At 35.9% G+C, this 27812-nt stretch overlaps 1 protein-coding gene across 1 annotated transcript; it reads right to left on the bottom strand.

Annotated features, from left to right (window-relative positions):
* Positions 1-171: 171 nt before the first annotated feature.
* LOC149803414 (receptor-type tyrosine-protein phosphatase alpha-like) lies at positions 172-19356 on the bottom strand. Its single transcript, XM_089953116.1, has 12 exons — positions 19260-19356; positions 18717-18839; positions 18125-18273; positions 17196-17331; positions 7249-7398; positions 5162-5333; positions 4852-4922; positions 4132-4269; positions 3546-3674; positions 3075-3223; positions 2520-2655; positions 172-2178 (listed from the first exon to the last, which is right to left on the bottom strand). The coding sequence occupies exons 1-12, from the start codon at positions 19320-19322 to the stop codon at positions 2098-2100; spliced, it is 1497 nt and encodes a 498-aa protein (XP_089809242.1). The 5' UTR covers positions 19323-19356; the 3' UTR covers positions 172-2097.
* Between the last annotated feature and the right edge of the window lie 8456 nt (positions 19357-27812).

Raw genomic sequence — 27812 nt, forward strand, 5'->3', positions numbered from 1 at the left:
TTCTTTCCATGTCATTGGCCTGGCGATTTGCTGATCAGTATATAATGTTGATTGCAATAAATAGATATCATCATTACAGTCTGAATAGACAATAACGCGTTTATTGAGTTTGAACTCTTGGATTAGAAGAAAGACACGTTGAAACGGAGAGTTTTTGAAAAGGACACGACGTAAAATTTTCAGTTATTTAATTAAAATACAATTATTTGCAGAAAATGCATTATATGTTTTTGCATTTGCATATATGTTGTTAACAAAGTACAAACATGAATATTATTGTCCTGGTATGTTTGAAATTACAAACACTGTATTATATATCTTTAAATTGTCGATAAAAAAGGAAATACAATTATTATATGAGTGGTTGCTAATAATTTTACTTAAATTTAAAAACCAAGTATTAGCTAATATGTATTATGTGGCAGTAGAATGTAAAAGAAGTAAAAAAAGCTATTAAAATGCAAAACTTGTACAATATAGCAGATAAATGATAAAATTAAAATAACCCTGTTGAAACATAGCCCTAAACTAATTTTAACAGAATAATACTTACATCTACTGCTCTGAATCTCTTCAATCACTGACTATCATAAAGTATTATGGAGAAATGCCTACGTGTAAAATGGGGCTATATTATGTTGTCCAAAACACACCCACTCCTTGATGTTTAAATTATTCGTCATGTTTATTAATACTCATGGACTTTTCCAACAACATGTACAAATTAAAATACAACGAACATGGCTGCAGCTTTTGAGCGAGCTACTGTATTGTCAGTTTTTGAAGAAAATACAATTCAACAGAACAAAATCAGCCTATTGTTCTTTTCTATGATGATTATACATTGATATTTATAAAATCTGTAACCTACATCATCTTCAAATTCTCAAAAGTCATTGAAGAAGGCCGTTGTTATTGTTTATATATTTTATGTAATATAACATTTAAAGTTTTCCCTAGAAAAGCGATGGGGACATGAAAAGACCTACATATGCTTCGAAAATACATTTCTATGCAAAGGCTAAACAGGAGAATTAGTTGGTAACCAAGTCTGCATATGTATATAGCACAAAATTACTTTATAACATTCTCTAGAATACAAACGTTTGGGGATTAAATTCACTTGTTTATATATTTGGGATTGCAGAACATATTTGAAAAGACATTGTATAAAATATGTATACCATATAAGCACATATGCTGTTACGATGTTCAAGTATGTTAATATTCAACTATTGTCCAGTTTGAATTAAAAGATGCATTGCTTTCAATCTTTAGCAGCCCTTTCACCTTTATTAGTGATGTATTCAAACTGTGTGGTCAATCTAATCATTTGATTTCTTTGAGACTTTTGTACATATTTCAGGACGTTAGATGGATTCATTAAAAATGTCATATGAGTTTCTTCATTTGATGTCCATCTCAGTATTTTCTAAATGAATCATTTCCCAAACGTCTTTGAAGACGATAATGTCCAGCATGTATCATTGATTTAATTTAATGTCACACCACGTCTTATACATACAATGGTACTTAGTTTATGCCGATTTGCACCATGTTAGTTCCAATAAATGTTCTGCATATTAAAATTCAACCTAACCCGAATAGCATATGCTGTACAAAACCACTTAGAAAATAGCTAAAACCAGCTCGCTATAGGCTACCATGGAACAATCCAATAAAGAAGTATACGATACCATTATAAAAGAGTATCACACACACACACACACACACACACACACACACACACACACACATATTAAATGATGACCTTTTTTCAGATAAAAAATTATAATATCCACTCGAATCAACATTTTATGATAATGTAAATGATTCGAATTTTGCAATGATCAAAGAATGGAAGTAAAACTTAGACCATTTGCGTTTGTAATGAGTTGATCCATTTTTGAATAATACGTTTATATCATTAGGAGAGGAATGTGGATTCAAATGTATATTCTGTCTATCAATGCAAACCATATGGTCAGTGTAAAAGTTCTCGTTTTATGGAAGGTAATAATATCAACACAAAATGAGCACTTAAATGGCTCGTATCTTCTTGGTATATTATGATGCCTCTAAGCTTCTCGCCTTCAGTTATATTTCTGAGAAATTTGAATACATTCCAAAATTGCTGAGATAGTCAAGAACAACTTCATGGCAGTATTTGTATTGCTCCTGAAATAGAAAGTTCACATAAAGTACATTTATAACTTACATATTCATCACTGGTTAGGTGCGTGACTTACTGCCATTTTGTTTTCTGCATTAGCGTGTGTTCTAAGTTGGACAGATTAAGATAAAGGTTGTAAATCAACAGCTGTGACAATTGCATAGATCTGCTGTAATACATGTTATTCAAAACCATTTCGATTTGTACTTATGACAAGAAGGTAAGATATCTAGATTTTCTCGATGCGATTCGCCCCAGTAATCCAAAAGGTAATTAAAATTATCTTTTGCAAGGTGAAGGTTATAAGTTGATCATTTTCAAATACATAATTTTATACTGCTCTTACAAAGTTTGGAATGATCTGTTGCCTCCTTGTCCTCATTTTCTTCACCGTCTGATAAATAGCCACGTCCCTCTCAACGTTCAGTCTCTCCAGGACAGTGGTCAGCACGCAATACAAGCCGCTCCTCTCTGCTCCATCCCTGATAGAATGTGCGTGAAAAGGGCACTTGTATTTAGTGAGTTGCTCTGTTTAATCATTTTAAATATCTATTCAACCCTATCCTTTAACAGAATGTATCATATTATATTTAGGAGATGTTTTGGCCTTTGAAGCTTATATTCTATTCATAACGTTACTCATTAACAATCGTTTCATTTAGTTCTCTTTACAGCAGGGGGATTAGAAGTTTGTTACGAATTTTAACTAGTCATTCGGATTTAACAAGAGTTATTCCGTTATCTAAATAATGTACGTGATATGTGATTATAGTTTACTGTAAGAATCGTTAGTGCATTAATATCTTTAGAATACAATGACCAACAAGCACCCATTTATTACTTATTCAAAATCTTATTATAGACGACAGCATGTAAAAATAGTCTATCTTGGGATTCTTACATGCAGTGGATGACAACAGTTTTTATATCGGACTGTCTCTGCCACTGTTCCACCCCGTCAATCAATTTCAGCATGGCGTCGGCCTGCAAGGGGACCTTGTCAGATTCGGGCCAGAACTTGCACTGGAACTGTCGCACCTCACGAGGCTGCTGAAAATCAAATTAAGATTGCTCACTTCAATGAGAACAGTTTTCAAGTATGTAAACTTCTGTGAGTTCATTTCTTTCCAATTTACTTTCCTTATGTTGCTGTGCCATAAGACACAACATAACACAAAATCAAACCAAGCATAAACCTGAAGCAAACTGTCTTTAAAACATCTAACAAAAAAGATGAGAAATGAAATCTGTACGAAACGTCATCAATATGAAATTCTGGCAACTGCTTAGAACGCAAGCTTGGTGCTCTTTGTTAAGTGGCATATGTACAACTCGGTTGGTTCATATAGACATAAATATTTTTCGGAAGTACCTCGCCGTCTTTAGTGAGCCGAATTGTTCTCCATACATAAACTGTATTATCTGTGCTCTCATCGACATTTTCGATCTTGAAAACCATCTCCGTCATGGATTCTCCTTTGGAAGGCCAATATACTCCAATCTATTAAACAAATAAAGTTCAAGTTTAAAATGTTCAACTCGTCCAGAAGCTTAACCCGAATTCATTGTAATATGAATGATTCTTTGAAGGTTAGTTCCAAGGCATTTTGAGAGATTTTGTTTTCATATGAATATGCAAATATATAAAACTGAAAAAAAATATGTCAAACTATATCTGAAATAATTGAAGAAAATTTATTGCTGAAGTATTAGTCATTAATCATTTCATTTTACAAACAAGGATGACTGCGTATGTATTATATCATTCTCATTAAGTGGAGAGAAAATATATCAACGGATTATCCAACTAACCATCAACGGATAAATACAATTGGCCAAATCAATTCTCGGGTCATATGATATTATCCGAACGTTTATAATGAATAATTGAGCGACAAGCACTTCTTCGTTTTGAATATAATATAAATGCATTGGCATTTGACACCATGGGTACTCACTCCGTCTTTATTCCTCGGAAGAACATTCAACATTACAATAGTTCTAACTCCGAAGTCGTACACCAGTCTCCAGAAGTCTATCACTGTGTCTTCTGTCGGCATCTGCGTTATGATTAATCCATCTTTCTGTCTATGGCTCTAGAAGTAATAATGATTAATTTGTATATCTTTGAATATAAATCTAACGTCAAAATTGTAAATGACATCTCCATCAAATTAATGGCCAAACAATCACCAGATCAGAGATCGTAAACATTTGAGCATCAGATTTGCCAAGTTATTGCCGTTGTTTCGTTATTTTAATTGCTTTGGAGAAAAAACGTTTACCCAAACCCATACTCTTGTATGTTGCATGACCTCATGGTCAGATATTTCTAATTGTTTGAGTCGGGATCTAACTGTAATAATACGATCAAGAAAACAGGCTAAATGACACAGGATATTGTGACATCATATTTTGTCCTTCCGTAATATATTTCCTGGAGTTGCAAACTTTGACTTCGTGATATGTAGTTTCGACCGCTACAATAAACGTTATATTTAGATGGCACCTTGCTAGAAACTCATGACACTGGCATGGTATATTTCACTAGAGTTTAATCAATGGAAGAAAGATACAGTTTAATTTCTTAGCAAAATTTCATCATGGGAAACTAAGTGAGTATTTGCATATTGTATCTAATTACAATGGAAAATGGTGCAACTAATATTCACACTTACTGGAAGTTTCACGGCATTAATGTAATCAGTCCTTCCTTCTACCAATGACAAGCAAGGCCTGTATTCATCAGCTGAAACGGAAACTGGAAATTATTTGGAGCAATCCACATTTTATCCATTGGGTATCAATTTTCTGAGTGCAAAGCCATGTCATCAGTATGCTTTTCGTACTTCTAAATGAAGATGATTGCAATTTTGATGAGATGAAAAACGATTGAAGATTGTACTGCCATGTACACATTTTACACTACATAGCCGAGTTCGAGAACTTGTTTTAAGTGGAAGGTTTTTAGTATCATAACGTAATTACCTGGAAGAATGTTGCTGTATCGGTTTTTGTGTTTGTTCATTTCAAGCTTGGAAGTACGCTGAGGATTATTGGTGATGGTCTCCTTCTTCGACTCACTCTCTTCCTCTTCGTCATCTGTGTCATAGTCCCCTGGTGGACGATATACAGCTTTGTTGCTCTCGTTTTGAAGTTTCTGCAGAATATTAACAATAATATATAACACTGAAATAAAACGCATATGAGTAAATACGTGCATCTAATATTACACTGTTCGATTTATATTTTTTTTTTAATTTCGTTTATACATGTATTCTATTATACCTGCTTAGATTCAAACCGTACGCTTATTCTTTCTTACAAAAAAAAAAACCACAACAACGAATGTCAATGAACAGCCATTTGCACATATGTCTTGAAATATCGGACATGCATATATTAAAGTCATAGTTCTGTGAAGATGACATAAACATATTTATAGAGCCCAGAAAAACGACTGATAGTCTTCATTTTTTCCCAGAAGAACCACACCGAGCCTCCTATGTCTTTAAATTGATCTATTATTATTTAAATATTTCTATGTATATGTTTGAAGCTATATATATGGGGGGTGTGGGATTTTGTTTTGTGAGTGTGGTTGTGGGTAATTGTTTGCATCTCTGTTTCATAGGCAATATAGTAGATTTCACGCTTGAAGATCGAATAAACGTCTTCCGACTGTTTGTCGCAAAACAAGTTACGCGTGACGTCGTATGAATAACAAATAAAAGTGCAGGCATGCAAGTATCGCTACGTCATATGATACACCTATAACATTGATACAATCGCTGTAAATTACTCTTCCCATATTTTAAGCACTTTTTCTGACGTAAACTGGTGATCCATTGCAGCCGTCGTGATAATTCACACAATATAATTATATTAAGCAATTTAACGAGTAACACTATGAGAAATAATGATGAATATGTTCAAGTGAATTGATCTTATGCATACAATAACGACTATTAAAAATAATAACATCAATGTGAGTGAAATATAGAACGTCTCCATATAATATCAAAACCATTGGAAAGAAACGTATTGCAAGAACGTGTGGAGTCGCATACACCTCGATGTTGCCAATCAGGCTAGTCTTTAATAGAAATAGGGTTATGACTAGTTGCTGAAGATGCGGCTTAGCTTCTTGAACTGTGACAGTCGCAGAAATCATCACATTACGATGGCAGGAACTAACGACAGGAAAAATTTCAGTATAGAAGGATTCCACTGCAAGTTTGATGTTATTCATTTCATTAGATTTATGTGGTAAAGTTTGAAAATTGCAGTGATGTCAGTCGCAAACTTCATAAGTTCCCTTGTTTTTTTTAAAATCGATCACTTCTTACATACATTATAGGACTGCAGAGTATATTCAAGATTTACTTAACTCCGAAACTGAAGAGCTTTACAATGTGCAAAACTTACGCACCTCATAAACTTATGATTTGATTATTGGAAATGCTACGATGAGAATGGGCAATTTTTGTTTCACAGAAACGCGACATACATTTTTACAAAGAATATAAGTTAGATCAAGTTAAAATCAGTACAGATACTTAACACACCTTGGCCAACGTAACAATCAAGGTCTATAACAATTTTGTTGGCTCTCAACACACATATGCGTCAGTAGACATGTCAGTTCGATTCACAATCCATAAACCATGGTAGTTTCCATAGTCTGTGTACACTACCTTATGTAAAATATCAGTTGAATGTTGAAACATAGCAATCCTTTCTTCCGACATTACCCACAACGTCTTGTATTCGCACTGACAAAATATTACACAACGCTCCTTATAACAATCGTATCAAGTAACGCGTGCCTCCCCTTGGGTACAGCTGATACCCCAATGTAAATTTTCCAATCCAATTCACTAACTCTAAGGCCCATATCGCACTCAATAAAGTGTCTTGCGTTGATAATAATTTAATAAAATAAGTAATATATGCATATCTGATCTACTTCAACTTTAGAACAGAAGACTATGTTCTTTACATTGTATTATCCTTAAGTTAGAAATGAAACTGGAACCAAATGTAACATCTCCCAACCCCCACTTCTAATCCACCTCGAATTCAAGAAGTAGTCCATTTTTTCTTTGCTTCCTGTCGATCTCCAGTAGCTCTGTGTACACAGACGAGAATTTTTCGGCTGAGACAGCAGATCCTGATACCATCAGAGCTTCCACAAGGGCTTCGTGCAGGAATCGATACTGAGCCTGGAAAATGTATATTAAGAGGCGACTATTATTCATTTGAACGGTATTAATTGAAAAGGAGAAGCACAGTCTGGATGAGGCACAAACATGATCTATAATGCATTATATATATATATATATATATATATATATATATATATATATATATATATATATATATATATATATATATATATATATATATTGATTGACACATATTCTTTGCATTGGAAAATGTAAATTTTACTTTGAAAAATATGTTCTTTGTCCTATAATACCGCAAGAATATATTTCACATAGAATGTATGGTTGTCTCAATTATCTTTGTCCTATAATACCGCAAGAATAACGGAACTAAAAATGGTGTTCTACGTTTTTTTTTTTTTTACCATTCTTTCTTTCTCTCTCCACTGTAATGTTAAGTCTATCTGTCCATCTCTCAAAACACTCCAGACTAAAGTACTGCCCGTTCTACTGTCACCCAAGGCAGTAACACTTGTATGCGTGTGCGTGCCTGTGTTAGCTTTCGCTTACACACATATCGTTTGTACGAACATTTAATAACAAAGAAATAGCAACCATTGACGTAAACCATTTAATGTAACCGTGTAGGTGTATGTCATCGTTCTAAATTTTCCTACAATTCACTTATGGGTCTACTAGATTGTATAAAATAATCTTCATGAGGTATCAAACAAATTTATTTCTTCACTGGTCGTGTTGGTTCTGTCATCCTACTGGATTTACCACCGTAGTTCTCTCAATTTTGTGATGCACTAAGGGCGGAGAAAAAAATACAGCACCATAACGCTCCTTGTTCTATCCACAGTCTAAAATGAGAGAACATTGTTACATTTTATTTTTTCTCTGAACCCATGTTTTGGCTTTAGAATTCAGAGTTAACCATGGTCAGGGTTATACAGTGCAGTGCCACTCGCGTCATTCTTGAACATTGTTACATTTTTTTCCGAACATGCGTTTTGGTTTTAGATTCAGAGTTAACCATAGGCAGGGTTATACAGTGCAATGTCACTCGCGTCATTCTTGAAAAAGCATTGTGCTTGTTTCTTTTCTTGAGAAACGGTAGATCTAATGTTAGAATTTTTCCGTGACACATTGCAGTGCCAAAATAAAGAGAAAGCTACGATGCCTGATTTGTACAAGTTAGTGAACTCAAAATTTTATTTCATCCAACGATTTACTGATTTACAATTTGTAAGGATGTAAGTGTTTTAAAAAAAATGACATGACAAACGGAACAGTTCACAGAAATAGGGTGACTATTGATCACAATTTTGGAGAGGTATCTTCAAACAGGCACAGATACCCTTAAGATTTCAATCAAAACTACAATGACGGAGAGAGAGAGAGAGAGAGAGAGAGAGAATGTATTTCCTACTTTAAAAATATCACGACACGTACGTTTGTTTTTATGGTATATTTTCCTTACGTAAAATAAGATAAGAATTCTTTATTTCAGACTACATAGTCCATGCATCTAAATTAAAATATAAAGTAAAATCATTGAAAAGATAAAAGAACATATAAAACATAACATAATCACATCCATAAAAAATACACCATTAAAAAATATCACAAGAGTGAACTGAAGAGCATGTGACTAAAACGTGACCACAGAATAGTAGATCCAAACAAGTCGTCATGTATTTCGTAATATGACTAACATAATTTAAATGAGTCGCCCATGGCGTGATCGTTTGTGTGTTAGTTTTATTGTTTGTGAAGTGACTAGTGGTCAGGTACAGGAAAACGCGTCTGATCATCTCGCGGTGCGAATAACAACTGAAACCGATTTGAAGCTAAGGCGGTGGAAAATATCGGTTAGCCAATGAAGTCACTTACAATGTGTAACACATTGTTTGGTTGTAAATTCAGGGCAAGTAGTGTAGCGGCCAGCCGCAGGATAAAAAAAAATTCCGATCTTGTCCCTGTGCGAAAAGGTACTGAAGTCAATTTGAAGCGAACGCGGTCAGAAAATAAGTCTAGGCAATGAAATCGTTTATGATGAGTGATGCATTGTTTTTTTCTAAGGTAGTGTGCCAAAATAATGCCAACGCAAGAGCGTTGTTACCATTTCAGTGCAGACAGATTGGAGTGTAAACTTACAGTCCCTTTGTTGCGTATTGTACCATTTCTTCTTGCCACATGAAATATTAAACGACCAGAGTACTGGTTCGCGTTTTGAAACTGACAAACATTTTTAATCTTCTTCAAACATTTTGACAATCACACTCACATCAATAGAGACAGAAGTGTTACAGTACCGGGTGTCAGTTTTTATTGGGTTTTTTTTCCCCCTTCAAACTAGTGAATTTGGGGTTTGTATGAAGTAAATAAATTAAAGTACAGTGAACCTCAAGGATGATAACCCAAGCTGTATGTCCATTGATGCATGTATTTACATCGGAAGAAATATGATCTAAAAACACAAAGATATAAGACAAGAATGATTAGAACGAACACAAAGACAGCAAACTGTAGTAACAAAGATGTTTTCCTTCACGTCCGCGTAACTTAAAGTTTCAATCCCTTTGCAAGACAAACTCGGTACCTTTTGTAGAGCTTGAAATAAAAAAACTGAACAAACTTAAGCAATTTGTCACAGATATTTTCTTTCACAGCAACAGACTAAACAACATAAATACCGTTACAACAATAAATAATCTTGCATCTTCTATAAAAAATAAAGAAATACGTCAAAATATAGAATTAAAGATTAACGATGATTAACCAACAAAACCGAATTTAACAAAGGCAATGACATGTGTAGAAATGCCTCTCACTCTGAGAAGGTATTTGGATGTAATCTGCCATGCACCAACAATTTGAAAAAAATGTATAAACAGAGAGAAACCTTAATTCAAAATTTAATTTTATTCCAAATTGTTTGTGTCTTTAGGGAACATACCTAAGCACTAATAAAGGGTGGAACAGGGAAGATACACATAAAAGCTTTGATATTTCTGAAAAAATGAGGTGATATTCCTACAGTTCTTAACCAGCTCTATATGCTGGGACGGGTCTGTGGAATATCCACAAATAAAGAAGTACAGATTTCTGGTCACGTTGCAAGTGTGTGTGTGTGTTTTGGAAAATGGTAAAAATTGGATACACAATTTTCTCGTGACACTTATAAAGTGAAGAGTCCGTACAACTGTCAGAAGCCGAACATAGGGGCTTGACAGTTGTTGTTTGGACACCTCCGCTCAACTTCACAACTTACTTGCTCTGTCTCATATTTTGATCTTAAGGAAAGATCACCTTTGTGCAGCAACAGTGGTAACAGCAGGAGGAGACGCCGTCACTGCTGTCGAAAATGGGTAGTTCTTTTAAAAATGAGCTTAGTATATTCTTTTAAAATATCAGATGAATAAAAACGTGTGTTAAAACAGGGTTGGTAGAATCGTAGTCAGCGACAAAGTAGAAGTGACTGAGAGAAGGAGACATCGTTGTCGAGGGCGTAGTTTTCTGGAGTACGTACTTGTCCCAGCGACACAGTGCCACCGTCTCTAGCTCTCTTGAAGACACCAACTGTCTGGGTATTTTTCTTGCAACTTTTTTCTTTCGTGGTAGGGTTTGAATCGAAGGGTCGTCAAGATGCATGAGGTGTTTAAGACGCACCGCTGTCGTTGGGTTCCTATATGCTTGGCTTTCACTTGCCCTTGTGAAATATACCAAGTCATTGTGACAACAAGAGGTAGAGAGGGTATATATGGAGAGAATGAACTTGGTTAAATCATTTCTGAATCAGCAATCGAGATGAAACGATCGCACGATTTCGGTGAGAGAGAAGAAGAACGTAAGAGGCAGCGAAGTGACGTATCGCCTCTCACACGAAATGAAGTGTTCGCTCAAATAGAAGACATGAGCGAACCTGAACCAATACCTTCTACGTCTGCGACCAGACATAGAGAGCCTACTCCAAACCAAAGTGCACCAGTATCACCCGCAAAGTATTACTACATTCGAGAGACGGAAGAGCGCCCCTCTAGAAAATTTAGAACCACGGCTTACAAATACACGGTGAAGTTTAAAGATTTCAAGTCCGACGTACCGTTGGAGAAAGCAGAAGGGTTCATCACCGAGGTGTGGGATTCTTTGCTCACCACACTAAAGAGACAATGTCAACCCAAAGAATACGATCGCTTGAGACTTTCCATAGAACACGACGATTTGAAATCCCCTGTTTGGATCGAGTTTAGCAGCCCTGCAGAATTGACCCCTTCCAAAGTCATGGACAAGATTCAACACGTGCAACAATCCAATGACCAGTTTGACATCACCGATGGAAAAGCCACACTGTCCATGACCCACGTCTCTCCTCCTCAAGGGACTGGACGCAAAAAGGTCTTATTGGTGGACGACCTTCGCAACACCAAAACAAGTCTCGTCCGAATTAACAATCCTCAAGACCAGATGTGTTTAGCCCGTGCCATCGTGGTGGGACGAACCTATGCGAACAAGAACGACACGGTAGAATGGAAAAGAACCTGGAAAACTATTCAACAATCCGACCGAGCCAAACAACGAAATGAAGCAGAACTCCTGTTACAACAAGCCGGACTGTCCAAAGACACACCCTGTGGCATTCCTGAGATGCAAAAATTGCAAGATGCCCTAGCTCCACGATACACCTTGAAAGTGCACCCTCAAGAAGTGCGCGGACCTCTGTTGTTTCGAGGGAAAGACTTTAAGGACGGAAAATACATTCATGTCTATTATCACGATGAACATTTCGATACCATTACCGCCATCACCGGATTCCTGGGATACAGATATTACTGTGAGAAATGTGGCTATGGTTATAACAATCGAGAGCAACACAAGCATTGTGGGTCGAAATGCTCAGCTTGTTTGGCCTCTCCACCCTGTCTGAACGAAGGGCAAGAACGAGTGCATTGTCCAGCTTGTCTGCGCACGTTTGTCAGCCCTGCCTGTTACCAACAACATCTGAAGACGCAAGGTTCACAGCAGAAATGTACTTGTCAACTCCTGAGATTGTGCCCTACGTGTGGACAAGGCATATGTACCAACAGTGCCAAGGCACACGTATGTCGAGAAAAGAAAAAATGTCACATTTGTCACCGAATCGTGGACTTGGAACACCAATGCTACATGCAAAAATACCAACCCCAACAAGAGAAAGAGGATGGTCACAAGAAGAAGAAGAAAGGCAATTTCGTCTTTTTCGATTTCGAATGCATGCAAGAGACCGGTATTCACATTCCTAATTTCTGCGTGGCTCATCGAGCGTGCGAGAAGTACATTCAAGAACCTATCTTCAGTTATTGCCCTCAATGCAGCAAGATTCCTGGAGGACGTGAAAAAAATCTTTCGGGGACCGAACACGCTAGCCGATTTCGCCCGATGGGTCTTAGACCCCATCGACAAGACATGGAGCCAAGAGGACATCGAACGTTACCGAGATTGTCATCGTCATGCCACGGTGATGGCTCACAATTTCTCCGGATACGATGGACAGTTTCTTCTCAGATACTATACAGAACATGGCACGGAACGTCCTAAAGTCACTTTGAACGGAGCCAAAATCATTTTCATGCAAGTTGGACAAGTACAGTTTAAAGATTCGATGAGCTATTTGGCCATGCCTTTGAGTCGAATGCCTAAAACGTTTGGAATGACAGAAATGGCTAAAGGGTACTTTCCACACTTTTTCAATACGTAAGCCAATCAACACGCCGTTCTACCCCATTTGCCTGAGGCTCACTATTACGACCCTGACAACATGCGTACCGAACAACGAGAAGCTTTCTACGCTTGGTACCAGGCTCACGCCTCAGACCCTTTTGACTTTCAGGAAGAAATGCTAAAGTATTGTCGTTCCGACGTGGACGTTTTACGGCGTTGCTGTGGAAAATTTCGAGAACTGTTCATGGAACACGGAGGGGTCGATCCTTTGAAAGAAGCTTGCACCATTGCCAAAGCGTGTTCCTCAGTGTACCGGCAACGATTCATGCCTGAAAACACCGTGGCTGTCACCAGTCCTCAAACGACCAACTATGTCAAACGTCAATACTCGGTCAAAGCCCTACGCTGGTTACATTACTTGTGTGACAAGGAAGACAAATGGATTCAGCATGCCCGCAACGGAGGAGGCGAAAAGACCATCGGAACGCATTCGGTCGATGGATGGGACTTAGAAAACCCCAAGATCGTGTACGAGATTAACGGTTGCTTATTTCACGGATGTCCCGTCTGTTACCCTGACCGTGGCACTAAAAATCAGTTTTTACAACGAACCATGGAAGACTTGTACCAGGACACTAGTCAGCGACGCCTAAAGTTAGAACAGCAAAGATACCAAGTGGTGGAAATGTGGGAACACGAATACGATCACCGTTTGAAAACCGATCCCGAATTTAAACGTGTCGTGGAAAGTTACCAGTGGGTGGACCCCCTGAACCCGAGGGATAGTTTGTACGGAGGAAGGACCAATGCCACCTGTTTGCTGTACCAAGCCGACGAAGAGAAAGGAGAAGAAATCAAATACTTGGACGTGTGTTCGCTGTATCCCTACGTGTGCAAATATTGTCACTTTCCTGCAGGACACCCACAATTGCTAACGGAACACATCGACCTGAAAAACATTAGACAATACGAAGGCTTGATCAAGTGCAAAGTTTTGCCTCCCACGGACATGTGATGTGATGTGATGTGATTTGGATTTTTAACGTAGCTTTAACAATTTTTCAGTCATATCGCTACGATCTCTGCAATGTGGCAGTTTATAGTGATGTCTAGCACTGGGGCATCATGCCGCAGACATGTAGCATGATGTCCCACCCAATCACATTATCCTGACACCGGGCCGACCAGTCCTAACACTAACCTCTTAATGCTGAGCGCCAAGCGAGGCAGCTGTTAGTACCGTTTTTGTAAGTCTTTGGTATGACTCAGCCGGGGATCGAACCCACGACCTCCCGCATCCGAGGCGGACGCTCTAACCACTAGGCCACCGGAGCGGTCCCCACGGACTTGTACCATCCCGTGTTACCTCACCATTGTCAAGGCAAACTGATGTTTCCTTTGTGCCGTACTTGTGCCGAAACGTGCAACCAAGATCAACCTTGCCAGCACACCCAGGAAGAACGCACCTTGACGGGGACGTGGGTCAGCGTAGAATTGTTTAAAGCTCTGGACATGGGATATAAGCTGTTAGAAGTGTACAAAATTTACCACTTTCCCAAGACAGAACAATACCACAAGGATGACCCACTCAGAAAGGCATTTTCGCAGACTACGTGGATGCCTTTTTGAAACTAAAGCAAGAAGCCAGTGGCTATCCTTCCTGGTGTCACACTCCAGAAGACCAAAAGACATTCAAAGAGAAATACTGGGCACAAGAAGGCATCTCTTTAGACCACATCGAGAAAAACGAAGGCAGGCGATCGTTTGCCAAAGTGATGTTAAATTGCTTGTGGGGTAAAATGGCACAACGGTCGTGTTTACCCAAGACAGAGTATTTGACAGAACCTTCCCGCTACTTCCAGATGATTCACGACAAAACCAAATTCATGAAACACGTGGACGTCGTTCGCGAGGATTTGATCTTAGTCAATTACGAAGAAAATCTGAACTTTGTACAAGCCGACGAATTTGGAAAGTCATCATTGCGGCTTATGTGACAGCCCATGCTTGCTTAAAAATTGTACGAAGCTTTAGAACTGTTAGGGGATCGTGTCCTGTACTTTGACACGGACAGTTGCATCTACATCGATCGACCGGGTCAGCAACACCCTAACATCGAAGGAGACCGTTTAGGAGCCTGGACAGACGAACACCCCGACGACAAGATTCTACGTTTCGCCAGTGGCGGTCCTAAAAATTACGGCTACCAATACCGGGACAAACAAGGAGAAGTGCATACGGAGTGCAAAGTGAAAGGACTGACTCTGAATTATCGTACCAGTCGAGTGGTCAACTTTGGGGTATTGAAAGAAGCCTTGCAATCTGGAGAGGATGGAAACTTTAAAGTGACCACTCACCAACCGAACAAGATTGTACGTTTACCCACTCACCACATCGTCAGTCGATCCCTGGAAAAAGTCTATCAAATCGTGTACCAGAAGCGAGTGAGACTTCCCAATCACTTTACGTTGCCGTACGGTCACATCGATGTTGGTCAGCATATAAAAACGGACAACTTCCAAGAACGACACTTCATTGCGAGGACAAGCGACGAGAAAGATGAATAACTCTACGCAGAAAAAAAAAAGAGAAGGAACAAACATCATTGACCTCTTTCACCACCATACCGTCACAGCAAAGTGCGTTCAAGAAGGGAAAGGATTCAATAGACCTAAAGGAGTATTTTAGCATCCAAATGACTCAGACAGCGACCTCGAGAAAATTTAGAACGACAACTTACACCTACACGGTGACATTTAAAGACTTCGCGTCTGACGTTCCAGCCGAGGAAGTATCAGGTTTTATTACGAATCTACTTGACTCACTGTTAGAGGAACTCAAATGTCATTGCCAAGTCAAAGATCGAGGTCGTTTGAGCCTATCAATGTATCACGACAGTTTGAACTCGCCTGTATGTCTCGAATTTAGCACACCTGCAGAAATAACTTCATCCAAACTTTTGAGAGCTATTGAAGACGTGCAGTCGATGAGAGAAAAATTTGACATCACCGATGGAAAAGTGACTATTCATATGGCATATGTTGTACCTCCATGGGAAGAAGACGATGACTGCTCTTGATCTGCTTACCGATAAGTGTACCTAGCACGATGGACGTAACAGCAGATTTACGACTGAAAGGGAGTACGTGATGGGAAACATCTATGCTGGGACACAAGTGGTAGCTGACCAGATTTTAAACAACGTATGTGACGGATAGAGAGACAAACAGGAACTTTCTCTGATTTGATTGTTTGTTACTTGTTTTATTTTAGCTTTTTCTTATAAACGAACATTTAATGTAAATTTGTTGCATATGAAGTGATTTTAGAAAGGAGTGAACGTTAATTTTAAACATTAGTTTACTAGAGTCAATAACTAAACAACTCGTAAATAGGTTTGTTTTATGTCCAAATGTTTATGTATTAAATGGATATTGCTTAGACCAAAGCACAGGCTAGAGTGCCCATGTATATACTTGAATAAATGTTTTGAACCCATACAACAGACTTTTCTTTTTAGAGTCTCTATTCTATCTGTGAGTCTTTCTTTAGAATATTTCTGTCCTCTTTTCTGTGTGTTTGGATGTGTATTTGTTTGTTTCTGTATGTCTATGTTTGTCCCTATCAACCCTTTGTCCCTACAAATACATTTCACCCTATAAAAGGTTTTGACGCTATAAACCTATGACGTCACCAATGTTTAATTCCCATTGATCCCCAGGTGACATTCCCATGTTCAATTCCCATTGACGCCAAAGTGCAAACCCCATATTTTAACGTTAAAGTCCCATTGACGCTAAAGCACCGGTCCTGTTCAATTTCCATGTTCAATTCCCCTTGACGCTCTACAGTTCCATCCATGCTAAAATTCCCCATGTTAAATTCCCCTTGACGCCAGAGTGCATGGACCGTTTTTGCATGGTAAGTCCATTGACGCTAGGGTGGCCCTATATACTACTACCGTGTTTTCAAACGAAGCTTTTGATTGTGGGTTTTTGATGACCAGATTTGAGGAAAATCTTGATGTGCGACAACAAGATTTATATTTTCTAATAAGTATAGGATGAAATGTCTTTTGTCCCTTAATACCTGCTTTGAGAGAGAGAGAGAGAGAGAGAGAGAGAGAGAGAACCTCGTTTTTGTATTACCTCAGTCTGTACCAAGTTGACTCTTTGCCCCCTGAGTTGAGCAACACAAGGAAATATGTGCACGTACTGCTTGTCTATCCCTTGATCGACCAAATAGTCCAAGGCAATGTAGGTGCCGGTCCTGCCTATTCCGGCGCTGTGATAAAATGCGTGTTTAAAAGAATAACTTATTTTTCCTTCGACAATGTTGTATACTTATTATTATTATTATTATTATTAGTAGTAGTAGTAATAACAGTAGTATTATTAATGGTAGTATTTTTTATTATTATAGGGGTACCGTTACTGCATCGAGTTATCGCAGACACCGAGTTACTGCGAAGCGACTAAAAGTTAGGGACCACTGTAAGAAATACTAGAATGAGCAACAACAATCTTTGCGATTTTCCTAAATACAAACTAACGCATCTACTATTTACAACTCCTACTCCATTCTCAAAGTCGTACACAATTTTGTTACCTCATAAGCAGATTTCAATCTTTCAAACAAGTTTATGGCCGTTGTTTCCAGAGATTTGCGTTGAAAAAAAAATGAAAAAAAAAAAAAAAAATGTACAACTACTGACAGGACCGCAAAGTCATGTTTTATATCATTTCTTTTTGTTGTTTTTCCTTCGCATTTAGAAAAGCGTCGAGACATTGCATTTCGGAAGTAGGTGAAATAATTACTTTTTAGGACGTCTTCATGCAATAAGTCGCAGATATTTATTTCTGCACATCATAATGTGTGAACAAAACACCTATAAAAGACGTGCAACAATTTGGTTAGGAATTTACAGCATATTCAAAACTCATACTTTAATTTCATAGTACCAATTAAAGTTTGATCGACAAAAATATATGCGTAGGAAATAATGTATACACTCTTAATAATAATAATAATAATAATAATAATAATTATTATTATTATTATTATTATTATTATTCACCTGCAGTGGACAACTGTTGGGCTCTGTTTGTGGGGCTGCGCGTTCCTAACCTTGTGCCAGAATTGAACAATGGAAGAGGCGACTGCCGGTACTCCTTTATCCGGCCATGCAGTGAAATGAAACTGTGTGACTTGTTTAGTTGTATTTTCCTGTTACAGATAACAGACACGCTGCTTCAGTTTGTTGCTGTCGCATCTTTCTGATATTTGTAATTATTCAGTTTTTATTTTCTCTATGCTTGATAAACGTTTTAAGGAGAATAATATAATTATAATAAATTTGTTAGACGGTATTGGTAACTAATGTTGAAAAGCGGTGAAAACAATAATTTTCTTAGTAACCTTTGTACGAATTGCATCACGTACCTTTGGAATCTCAAGTTCTCTTTCATCGTTCATTAGCAGAAGATAATAATTTCATGATTAAAACGAACATAATGTATTTTAAGCACCGACGACTGAATACAATATGTATGTATTTATTTATCAAGAGCCTTCAGATGGATAAAATGTTAATATATGTATCATATGTCCATTACGGATATTATAATACTTGAACTATAAGCTAGAATATGTCACGTAATGCGATTTACCACTGTCATGGTCAGGGTCCTTATGTCATATTCAGCAAACGTGTCAACATGCACTAGTGTAACCTTAATTCCGCCATATTGCTGCTGGGATCCCTCGTTGGGCCAGTACTGCAGACATTTCATCTAGACAGAATAATGTACAACAATGGACATTTTGAGAAAAATGTTATTTAGATTCACTCAATCGGACAAAGTAATAGAAAATAAAACAACAAACTCTTTGGAAGACTTTACACTGACATTATTGAAAATAAGACAAAGCGAATGGGAGACAAACTTTCAGAATGTGGGTCTTTACACTTCACGTTATGTGTAGCAATTACTTGATAGCGAATGAGGAAAAACATATTTTTGTGTGGTGTCTGGTGGCCTATTCAGCTTCTGTATGTTTGTTACCTGTCTAAAATACTGATTTAACTTTTATTTCGTGGAATTTGTTTACGTCATCAAAATGCAGTGTAAACTAAGTACGAATTTTACAACTATTTTCTTTTCTTTCTCTACTTTTTTCTACCATGACATACTATTGATTGGAATGCTTACCGTATCACCTTCAGCAAGACGGGTGAGCATGACTATTTTCTCTACGTCTTGTTGGTATATCATTCTCCAGAAATCATTAATACTGAATTTTGTTGTTCCTGGAAAGAGATGGCAATTCGATGGAATGGAAAGGTTAGAATTAGCTTGTTTTCATGGCAATACACAAGGCATTGTTAAGAATGATACCACTATATGCCCTATACCTGAAGCATAACACTTTATATACAGCATCTTAAGCAGATTATTGTATATTAAGTATTGAAATAAATACGTCTTTCATTATTCCTTAAATGAAATACGACATTAGAAAGCTGCCAATGTTGATTTTACAATATAAGACTAGATACATACATTGTGAAGAAACATTTATAATAAAAATTGTATTAAACATGAAAATCAAAATTACCTTGGGATGCTATATATGCTTTTGGTCTTGAATATCCCTGTAAATACACAAGAGTATCAAAGAAATAAATCAAATCATACAAAAGTGCTTAAGATGTTACTTATTTTATCATTCTTATAATACGATACGTGGAATATAAATACAGCAAATGTGTTTATACTTATTCGCGAATTTAAATTAAAATTTTGAAGACAACAGGTATATCTGAAACTTGTTATATAAACACTTGTTTTAAATATCCATTTGTTTAAAAAACGGTAATTAAGCCATTTCAGTATTTCGTGGTCTCGTTGATATGTGTTAATCTGCTTTTATGACTCACTTACCATATGGAGCTAAGATCCCAAATTAAATACTATACAGTAGAAGTCTTTTTTACTTCACTCATTATGAAAATATTAAATAACACTAATGTTGCAACATATTAATAAATTACAAATCATTTTAAGTAAGCCATTCAAATAAAAAAAATACTTACTTCTATAAAAGATGCGTTTATGTAGTCTGATTTGTCTTCTCCAACAGGCATAAGTTTGACTCTTGTGTAACATAAAAATGAATACTAAATCCTTTCTAAAAACGTGAACAATACATTAAAGGTACATGCACAGGCGCACATACACAAATGCGTACACAAATGCGTAATGTACGAACACTGGAACTTGATAAACGTGATATCTGCATGATAACTATTTATTGAATAAACGTATTTTGCACCATCCACGAGATAGAATGTAAGCACAGTTCAACCTTTCTTAATCCGTCCGATGTAAGATGGAATAATGTTTGCAATATATTCGTTGCACAGTATTAGCTTCCGTTAGTGCTTCTCAATACTAAAGAGTAAATGGTCTATAGCTGCAAATTGGAATCAGATCACAATTTATAATTCCGGTTCAGTACCCACGAATGCAGTCCCACTCTAATTTGGAGCATTGTTTCATGTCTAGTTTTGGTGATGATACAAGAGTTAGATTTAGGCATTCTTAGTGAAAAGGTAATAGTTTATTCTTTAGAAATTGAGCTTATGGCGTGGTTGTCTGTGTATATTTCGGCGATAGTGCACAGTGAGTAATAAGACCTTGGTGATGATCCGGAAGTGACGTATGTGTTTCATTTCACATTGCTTTGTTTACAGTCCAGCCTCTCAAATAAATGCCGGTGAACCTTTGACAAGAACTTCACCGTCAAGTCATCATTGAAGGTATTTTAGATTAACATATGATTTGTTTTGATTGGAACACAGTGGAAAGATCAGTTTTGATAAACAAATGTAGAGACTATCTATTAGAATTAATTGTGATCTGAATCCATTTATAGTGGCAGGATTCTTTACACTGTATATGCATTGTCACGTGGTAAATAGCATACCCCACAGTTAAATTTGGATCTTTTGCTTTAGATGCCATGACAACTATGGTCTGATAGATCAGATATAACTATATTTATTTTATTGCAGAAAACATATGACCGTTTGAATCTATGTAACTTCATCAACTTAAAGGAAAAAAATAAAGACAGTGATTTAATTTAATCATCGTTGTTGCAGTTTTAAGGAGAAGTTTATCATATCATTAATATGTAATTCATTGTTAGCAGACATCTGAACTATTCTTTGTAGGGACTGCATATTTTCTTTCACTATAGGAGTAATAATATGCTTTTACAAGAGCAACACCCAACTACATACTTTTAACATAATGTTAGATTAATTTTTTCTCTCTCTATCTCTGAATTTAGTACCAAGAAAATTAGGTTGATTAAATACAGTGTTAAAAGTCGTTTCTTTTCTTTGCTATTCACGTCTTTGTTGTAAATGCATTTTATTCAAATAGCTTTAAAAATGTTTGTTATGTTGAGGCCATTAGAAGCGAGTAGAAGTAATGACGTATTATTTTATTAATAAACATTCATATTTGCCTTATTTGTACTAAAATGCTTATGCCATTCAAGGAAAAAATATGACTGCAAACCTGAATTATATATCTATTCTGGCCCTTATAATGGCACATGTAACGATGTTATAGAAAGTAGATGACAGTGGTTATTTAACAAGCTGAATTAGCTTAAGGTACTTACGTTCGAGCATAAATACATACATAGTAAACCATCTTTTGTTGATGAACTTATCTCTAAATATTTTTCGATAAATTGTACTAAGGGTTTAATTCAGTTTTTTAAAAAAAAATTCTTGAAACTTAAATGTATGTGGGTTAATTTGACACTTGTCCAATAATCCATACTGTCTTTATTAGTCCTATTTGGTTTTACAGATGCAATGTAACATCCACATATTTTCATGTAAGATTTGACGCTTATCAAATCATTACAACCCGAGGCATGAATCCACTGTGACTTAGAATTAGACTGTTTAAAAAATTGATAAAATACACAAGTGTTATTAGCTCTACCTTTCGGCTGTTACACCCGTACACAGCACAATGATCGTGCCCGCCCATTTTATTCAACATGAATGATATATAAGTTTTGATTTGACGTGTTTACCGATGCTTGTATTCTACAATGACAGCGACTCAATTGCCCCTTCAATTGCTTGTCTCGCAAAAGCCGAGGCAATAGCATAGGATCTTGAGGCAACATTGTACGCGCAGAATAATGTGAAAGGGTGAAAGGACTGTACCAAGAGAGAAATCTTCGTAACATTGTTTGATTTAAAACTATACGCAAGTGATACACGTTCACTGAAGCAATTATTCCTGACCAATATGAAAATTATTTTCAAAATAGAAAGATCATAAATGTCTATAATTCAACATAGAATATTTGCATAAGCGAAACTTCATGGATATCAAATAAAGATATTATTCCAACATTCGGTATCGTAGTCAATTAATAATAGAACTGACTTACATGGGTAAAGACCTTTGTATCGGTTCTTCTGACGGTTGCTTGTCTTTGATGCTGCTTTTACTGGAGAAAGTAACCCAGACGGTAGAGCCTGAAATGTACACCTAATTTCATCGTTGATGAAATAAGATTGTCTAATTAAGCAATATTTTTGGAAAATAGATATACAAAATATTCCCACATAGTAGTTCACGATACATGTCCTTTAAATTCCTTCTGTTCTTAGTTTTCGTTTAGACTTAATTTCTAGTTTTCATTCTTTAAAGGTCAGGATCAAACGGGTAAGATTATATTGATATTAAGTGACTATTACTATCGTTTGTTCCTAAACTATGCAACAGAGAAGAAGCGAAACTACCAAGCTTAGTTTAATCAGAACATAGTGAAGTTTTCATGAATACAAAGTGAAAATTGAAAAGACACTGATAGTATTGTGAATTAAATCCCAGATAATCCTATATGTTCATAAGTTTAAAAGTACAATATGTTCCGAATGAATTCTAATAGTCTTGAGTGTCTTGATCTTTCACAATGATATAATCCAGAATCTCTCTTAATGAATATTTCGCCGTAGATAAAATAGAATTTCCGAGGTAACTAACAAGGTCATGAATTTGGATGTAAGTAAAGAACTTGTATACTTCATAGAATCATGACAAAAATCCGATAGAAAGATGATACTCATTGTTAGTTGAACATAATATCTATCTATCTATTTATCTAATAATCTCTCTCTCTCTCTCTCTCTCTCTCTCTCGCTATATATATATATATATATATATATATATATATATATATATATATATATATATATATATATTACTCTTAATCTGAGTAACCGAAAAAAGCGAAATCCAACAAGTTTTTTTTTAAAATTCAGCACGTATTTTATTTGACTCATAAAATATGTTGCATTTTTGAATTTACACATGGGCAAATCACAACACATTCAACGCATAAATTAAATACGATTTTTCTACAATAAATTACTATATCGTTATATAAGCACTTTCAGTTAACGGGTAATTTGTTGAAACTGTTACAGTGTTGTTGACTTTTTTAGCACTTTTTCCAAAGCATGGTACACTTTCTTCATTTTATTTGTACTATATATTTGCCGCATTTTATCGTCTAAACCGAAGTTGTTACTGACTTTTTGTAGAACATATCTCTAAGAGTAGTTTCAATGATCACAAATAACATTGCTATTTATTATTATTATTATTATTATTATTATTATTATTAAACCATGAAAAACCTCAAACTCGTCCGATAGTTTGCTTCCATGAAGTGTTTTCTCCTGGACATAATCCCACAGATTAGATAACATGACTGCACCGCGTGGAATGAGAGCATTCCCCTCCATATTGTAGTAAGTGTTATCTGTGGAGGCATATTCATCCGATGCTTCAATCTTTGTGCATTGTTCTTTCGAGTCCTCTTCATGTACTACCAAATATATAAACGTTTGGCATATATGAGGCAATGTTTAAATGTATTCTCTGAAATATATCAATGATACTATATATATATATATATATATATATATATATATATATATATATATATATATATATATATATATGTATGTATGTATGTATGTATGTATGTATGTATGCAAGTATCAGAGTGCGTACAGTGGCATATTTGGAGAGAACTCACCTAGATTTGTGTATATAACTTCTCGTATTTGCTGTTGTATACTGTTCTCTAGCTGTCTATTGTTTGGAGTAGGTAAAACACCATCTTTACGTAACGTTTTGTGGCTACTGTTCTCTTTTAACCTGAAAATGGAGCAGGAAATTGAATTCGTTGGGCATACACGAGGTCTATCCACTCCATTTCGATGAAACATGACAAATCTATGTTGTACTCCGATTTAGAGTAATATAGGAGTCGGATCAAAATTCTGAATAATTGACAATGTTGTAGTGTTTCATGTCAAATATTTGAAAATTATAGCCGCTTTTGGGTGGCTGAAGAAACATGAACCTAAATGCAAGACGTCCTCGAGATTTGTCACACGAACTGAGTATTACGGCCAATTCGATAACGAACATGTTATGACACATCTTTAAGCCTGAATTTGGTGCACGAATTCATTGGTTTTTATTTCCCAGCCCCAAATTAAAGGTTGATTAGGACACCATGACAGACTGGACTGATCTGAACACTGGACGAAGGCAAATGAATGAAATATTCATTCTGAAATATTATGTTAAATGGGCTTCCTTACTTTCGAACATTAATACGGTTTAAATATAAAATTGATGACATACACATTTGATCTCGTTTAGTACCTTATACTATAATAAGTATCACATAAATAATGTGCAAGTAGGTTCCCAGTCTTGTCAACCATTTTAACATTTTCTGGATTTCTTCAAGTTGATCTGTTTTCTATTATTGAGATGTCTATGTGGACGGTATAATCTTGTATATCACAGCGATTTAAGCACACAGTGTATATTGTGACATCTTCATACTTCTGGAACTATCCAAGAAAGGTCTATATTTCCAAGCATATCATAGATCATTTATATTGTTTCAGAAGACGTGTTTCTAGTTTTACCTGAGATAGGAGACGACTCAAGCATATTGCATATTCTGCAATAAACTGCGGGCAGCAGTTTCTATTCGCGAATTTTGAAAATATAATAATGTCGTTATGCGAAAGTGATTGGGATTCTCTAACTGCAGAGCGATTCTGGAATGGTCTACACTAGATTAAGATTTCAGATGATTTTGAACTCTGAAAATGCGCAAGGTGTGTTTGAAAGTTAACGGATAATAATTAACGACTACAATTGAAAGACTGTATCGTCATGATTGATGTATTCTAAGACAAATTCAACTACGTTACTTTTTATGGCAATACAAAATAAGATTGTAAACTAGACTATGAGAATCATATCAAGGATAGCTGTGACTATATACAGGACAAAAGTAGCAATGGAAAGGAATGACATTGCAGTTCAAACATTATCTGTTAAAAACAAAATGTAAATAACAAAGCAACTTTTTTGCGGTATATTTTCTGCATTATTCCCTTTACACAAAACGTCTCTGAGGGGATTTTGAAAGAAAACAAACGAGAAATATATGTTCAAAAAGCACACAGCAAGTCTCAAAATGCACAATAAAACATGGATAAAATCCTTGATTTTTTCATTAATCGCAGAAAACAAATTATTGTAAATTATATGATATAAAAATTTTCCAAATGCACGGGATTTCCATGAGATAATTTTAGTGAGTAAAGATATGATTAAAAAAGTAACTAAACATGCTCATTTAAATTATGCATGGTAACATACATCGTTTTAATACTGCATTGTGTGTTTCATGCATGCACTTTCTTCGAGGTGTCGACCCCTGAGAAACAAATCAATAAATCAAGTAATAACTTAGAATATATATATATATATATATATATATATATATATATATATATATATATATATATATATATATATATATATATACTTTATGTACAATATTTTTACACTTCTACATTACGTATACATTTAACTTGACCATTTACCTATGTCGTCTGATTGCGATAAAGATGACGATAGCTACCACCACCAGCAATGCTATAGCTCCTCCTGCACCCCCTGCAATGCCACCAATGTTTGTATTGTTTTCTTCGGAGTCAGCTCCAGTTCTTGCAGTATGTTCTGAAACAGTGGGAAAGATTGTATATGATTCTGCGGCGAAATTCACGTACATACGAGGAGAGATAGAGGGAGAGAGAGAGACATGGACAGAAAGAGAGAGAGAGTACAATTTGTTATATTTAATGAGTGAATTTGTAATATTTTATTAGTGTCAATTTACCTTATGAGAATATAAGGAAATATGTCACTAATGAAAATGCATTTTGATAGATCAAAAATAATTTGTTCAAATAATGTCATTTAGGGCGTAACGTCCGATAATTTATATATAGCGGAGAACAGCAACTATCAAAAGGTAGTGGACAGTATGAATGAGAAAATAAGAGAGGACACAGTTTCAACGACCTGGATACTGCATTAGTGCTACATGTATCTGCTTGCCCTGACATATGTACATACCCAGACAATAAGTATAAACTGAAAAAGCAAAGAGAGTCTAAACTTCTATCAGCCTTCTTATGGTCACTTGAAATACATGTCCATCACACTTGTAATTTGTACCAAACCAAAAATATGCAAAAGGCAACAGAACACAACGTGTATTGTTCCTTATTAACACCTTTGCTAAATTCAACGCTTTTTTAGCACAACTATAGAAACCAGGTGTAAGTACGATCAATCTATATCTCCTAAGAACATGTAATAACTAACACATGGAGATAAATACCCTCTGTACAAAATATAATTGTATTATATAAACCCCGACCATACTTTAACATAATCACACTGTACAGGTAGCAATTTCAAATCTAATTCTAAATATAATAATGATACCATGTTGTTTTTTCAACTGGTTTTATATGAAGGCAAAAGAAGATGCGATGTACACAGTGTCGTCATATCGAAGGGAAGCTATGATCTGTTTATATTGAATGACCACGGCATATTCATGACACAGTAGTATGCCTGGTTACATGTAATAGCTACAAATAGGATCGAGCAATGCTTTATGAATGACAAACTGAGTTAACGACCATGAGTTGGTAATGCGCAAAATACTGATACTAAAACAATACATATTCTTGAGTAGGTCAGGTTCTTGTGAATACTACTTAAGATTCATAGAAATTATTACAGGATTTGAGATTTAAAATTGATATGGTAAAATAATCAGATGTCATTAGGTTTGGTAACCAAAACTAAAAACTGTGAACATTTTGTTTGCATTACGATAAAATTACATCAGAATCAATTGCACAATCGGGAAATTATGAAAATAGATATGAAATTGCCTTTTCTTACGACTGATTATGAGACAAAAGACACATCGACATAGCATTCATTGCAGCATTGAAGAATATTATGCTCGGTTTTACTAGAATGAGGTTAAAGAGTGGTTGATGCTGTTGAAAAGGCGGAGAAAGTGATCTAGAAAAGCTTTTCGACTCAGCCATAAAATAATTGCAGTGACTATAGAATGTTTACCAGATATTGTTAGTCTCAAAGTTAAGTTTTATATTAGACAACATTTCATAAAAGTCACATGATATTTCTTGGATGAAGAATACAATTATACACAGAGAAGTCATGTAAGTGTTCCTAAGTTTGCATTGATAGCTATTTGCATTTTTTTGAAAAGTACAAATGATAACATACTGC

The sequence above is a fragment of the Sinohyriopsis cumingii genome, chromosome 3 (assembly GCF_028554795.1).
Source record: "Sinohyriopsis cumingii isolate HCF-2022 chromosome 3, ASM2855479v2, whole genome shotgun sequence".
NCBI classification, from domain to species: Eukaryota; Metazoa; Mollusca; class Bivalvia; order Unionida; family Unionidae; genus Sinohyriopsis; species Sinohyriopsis cumingii.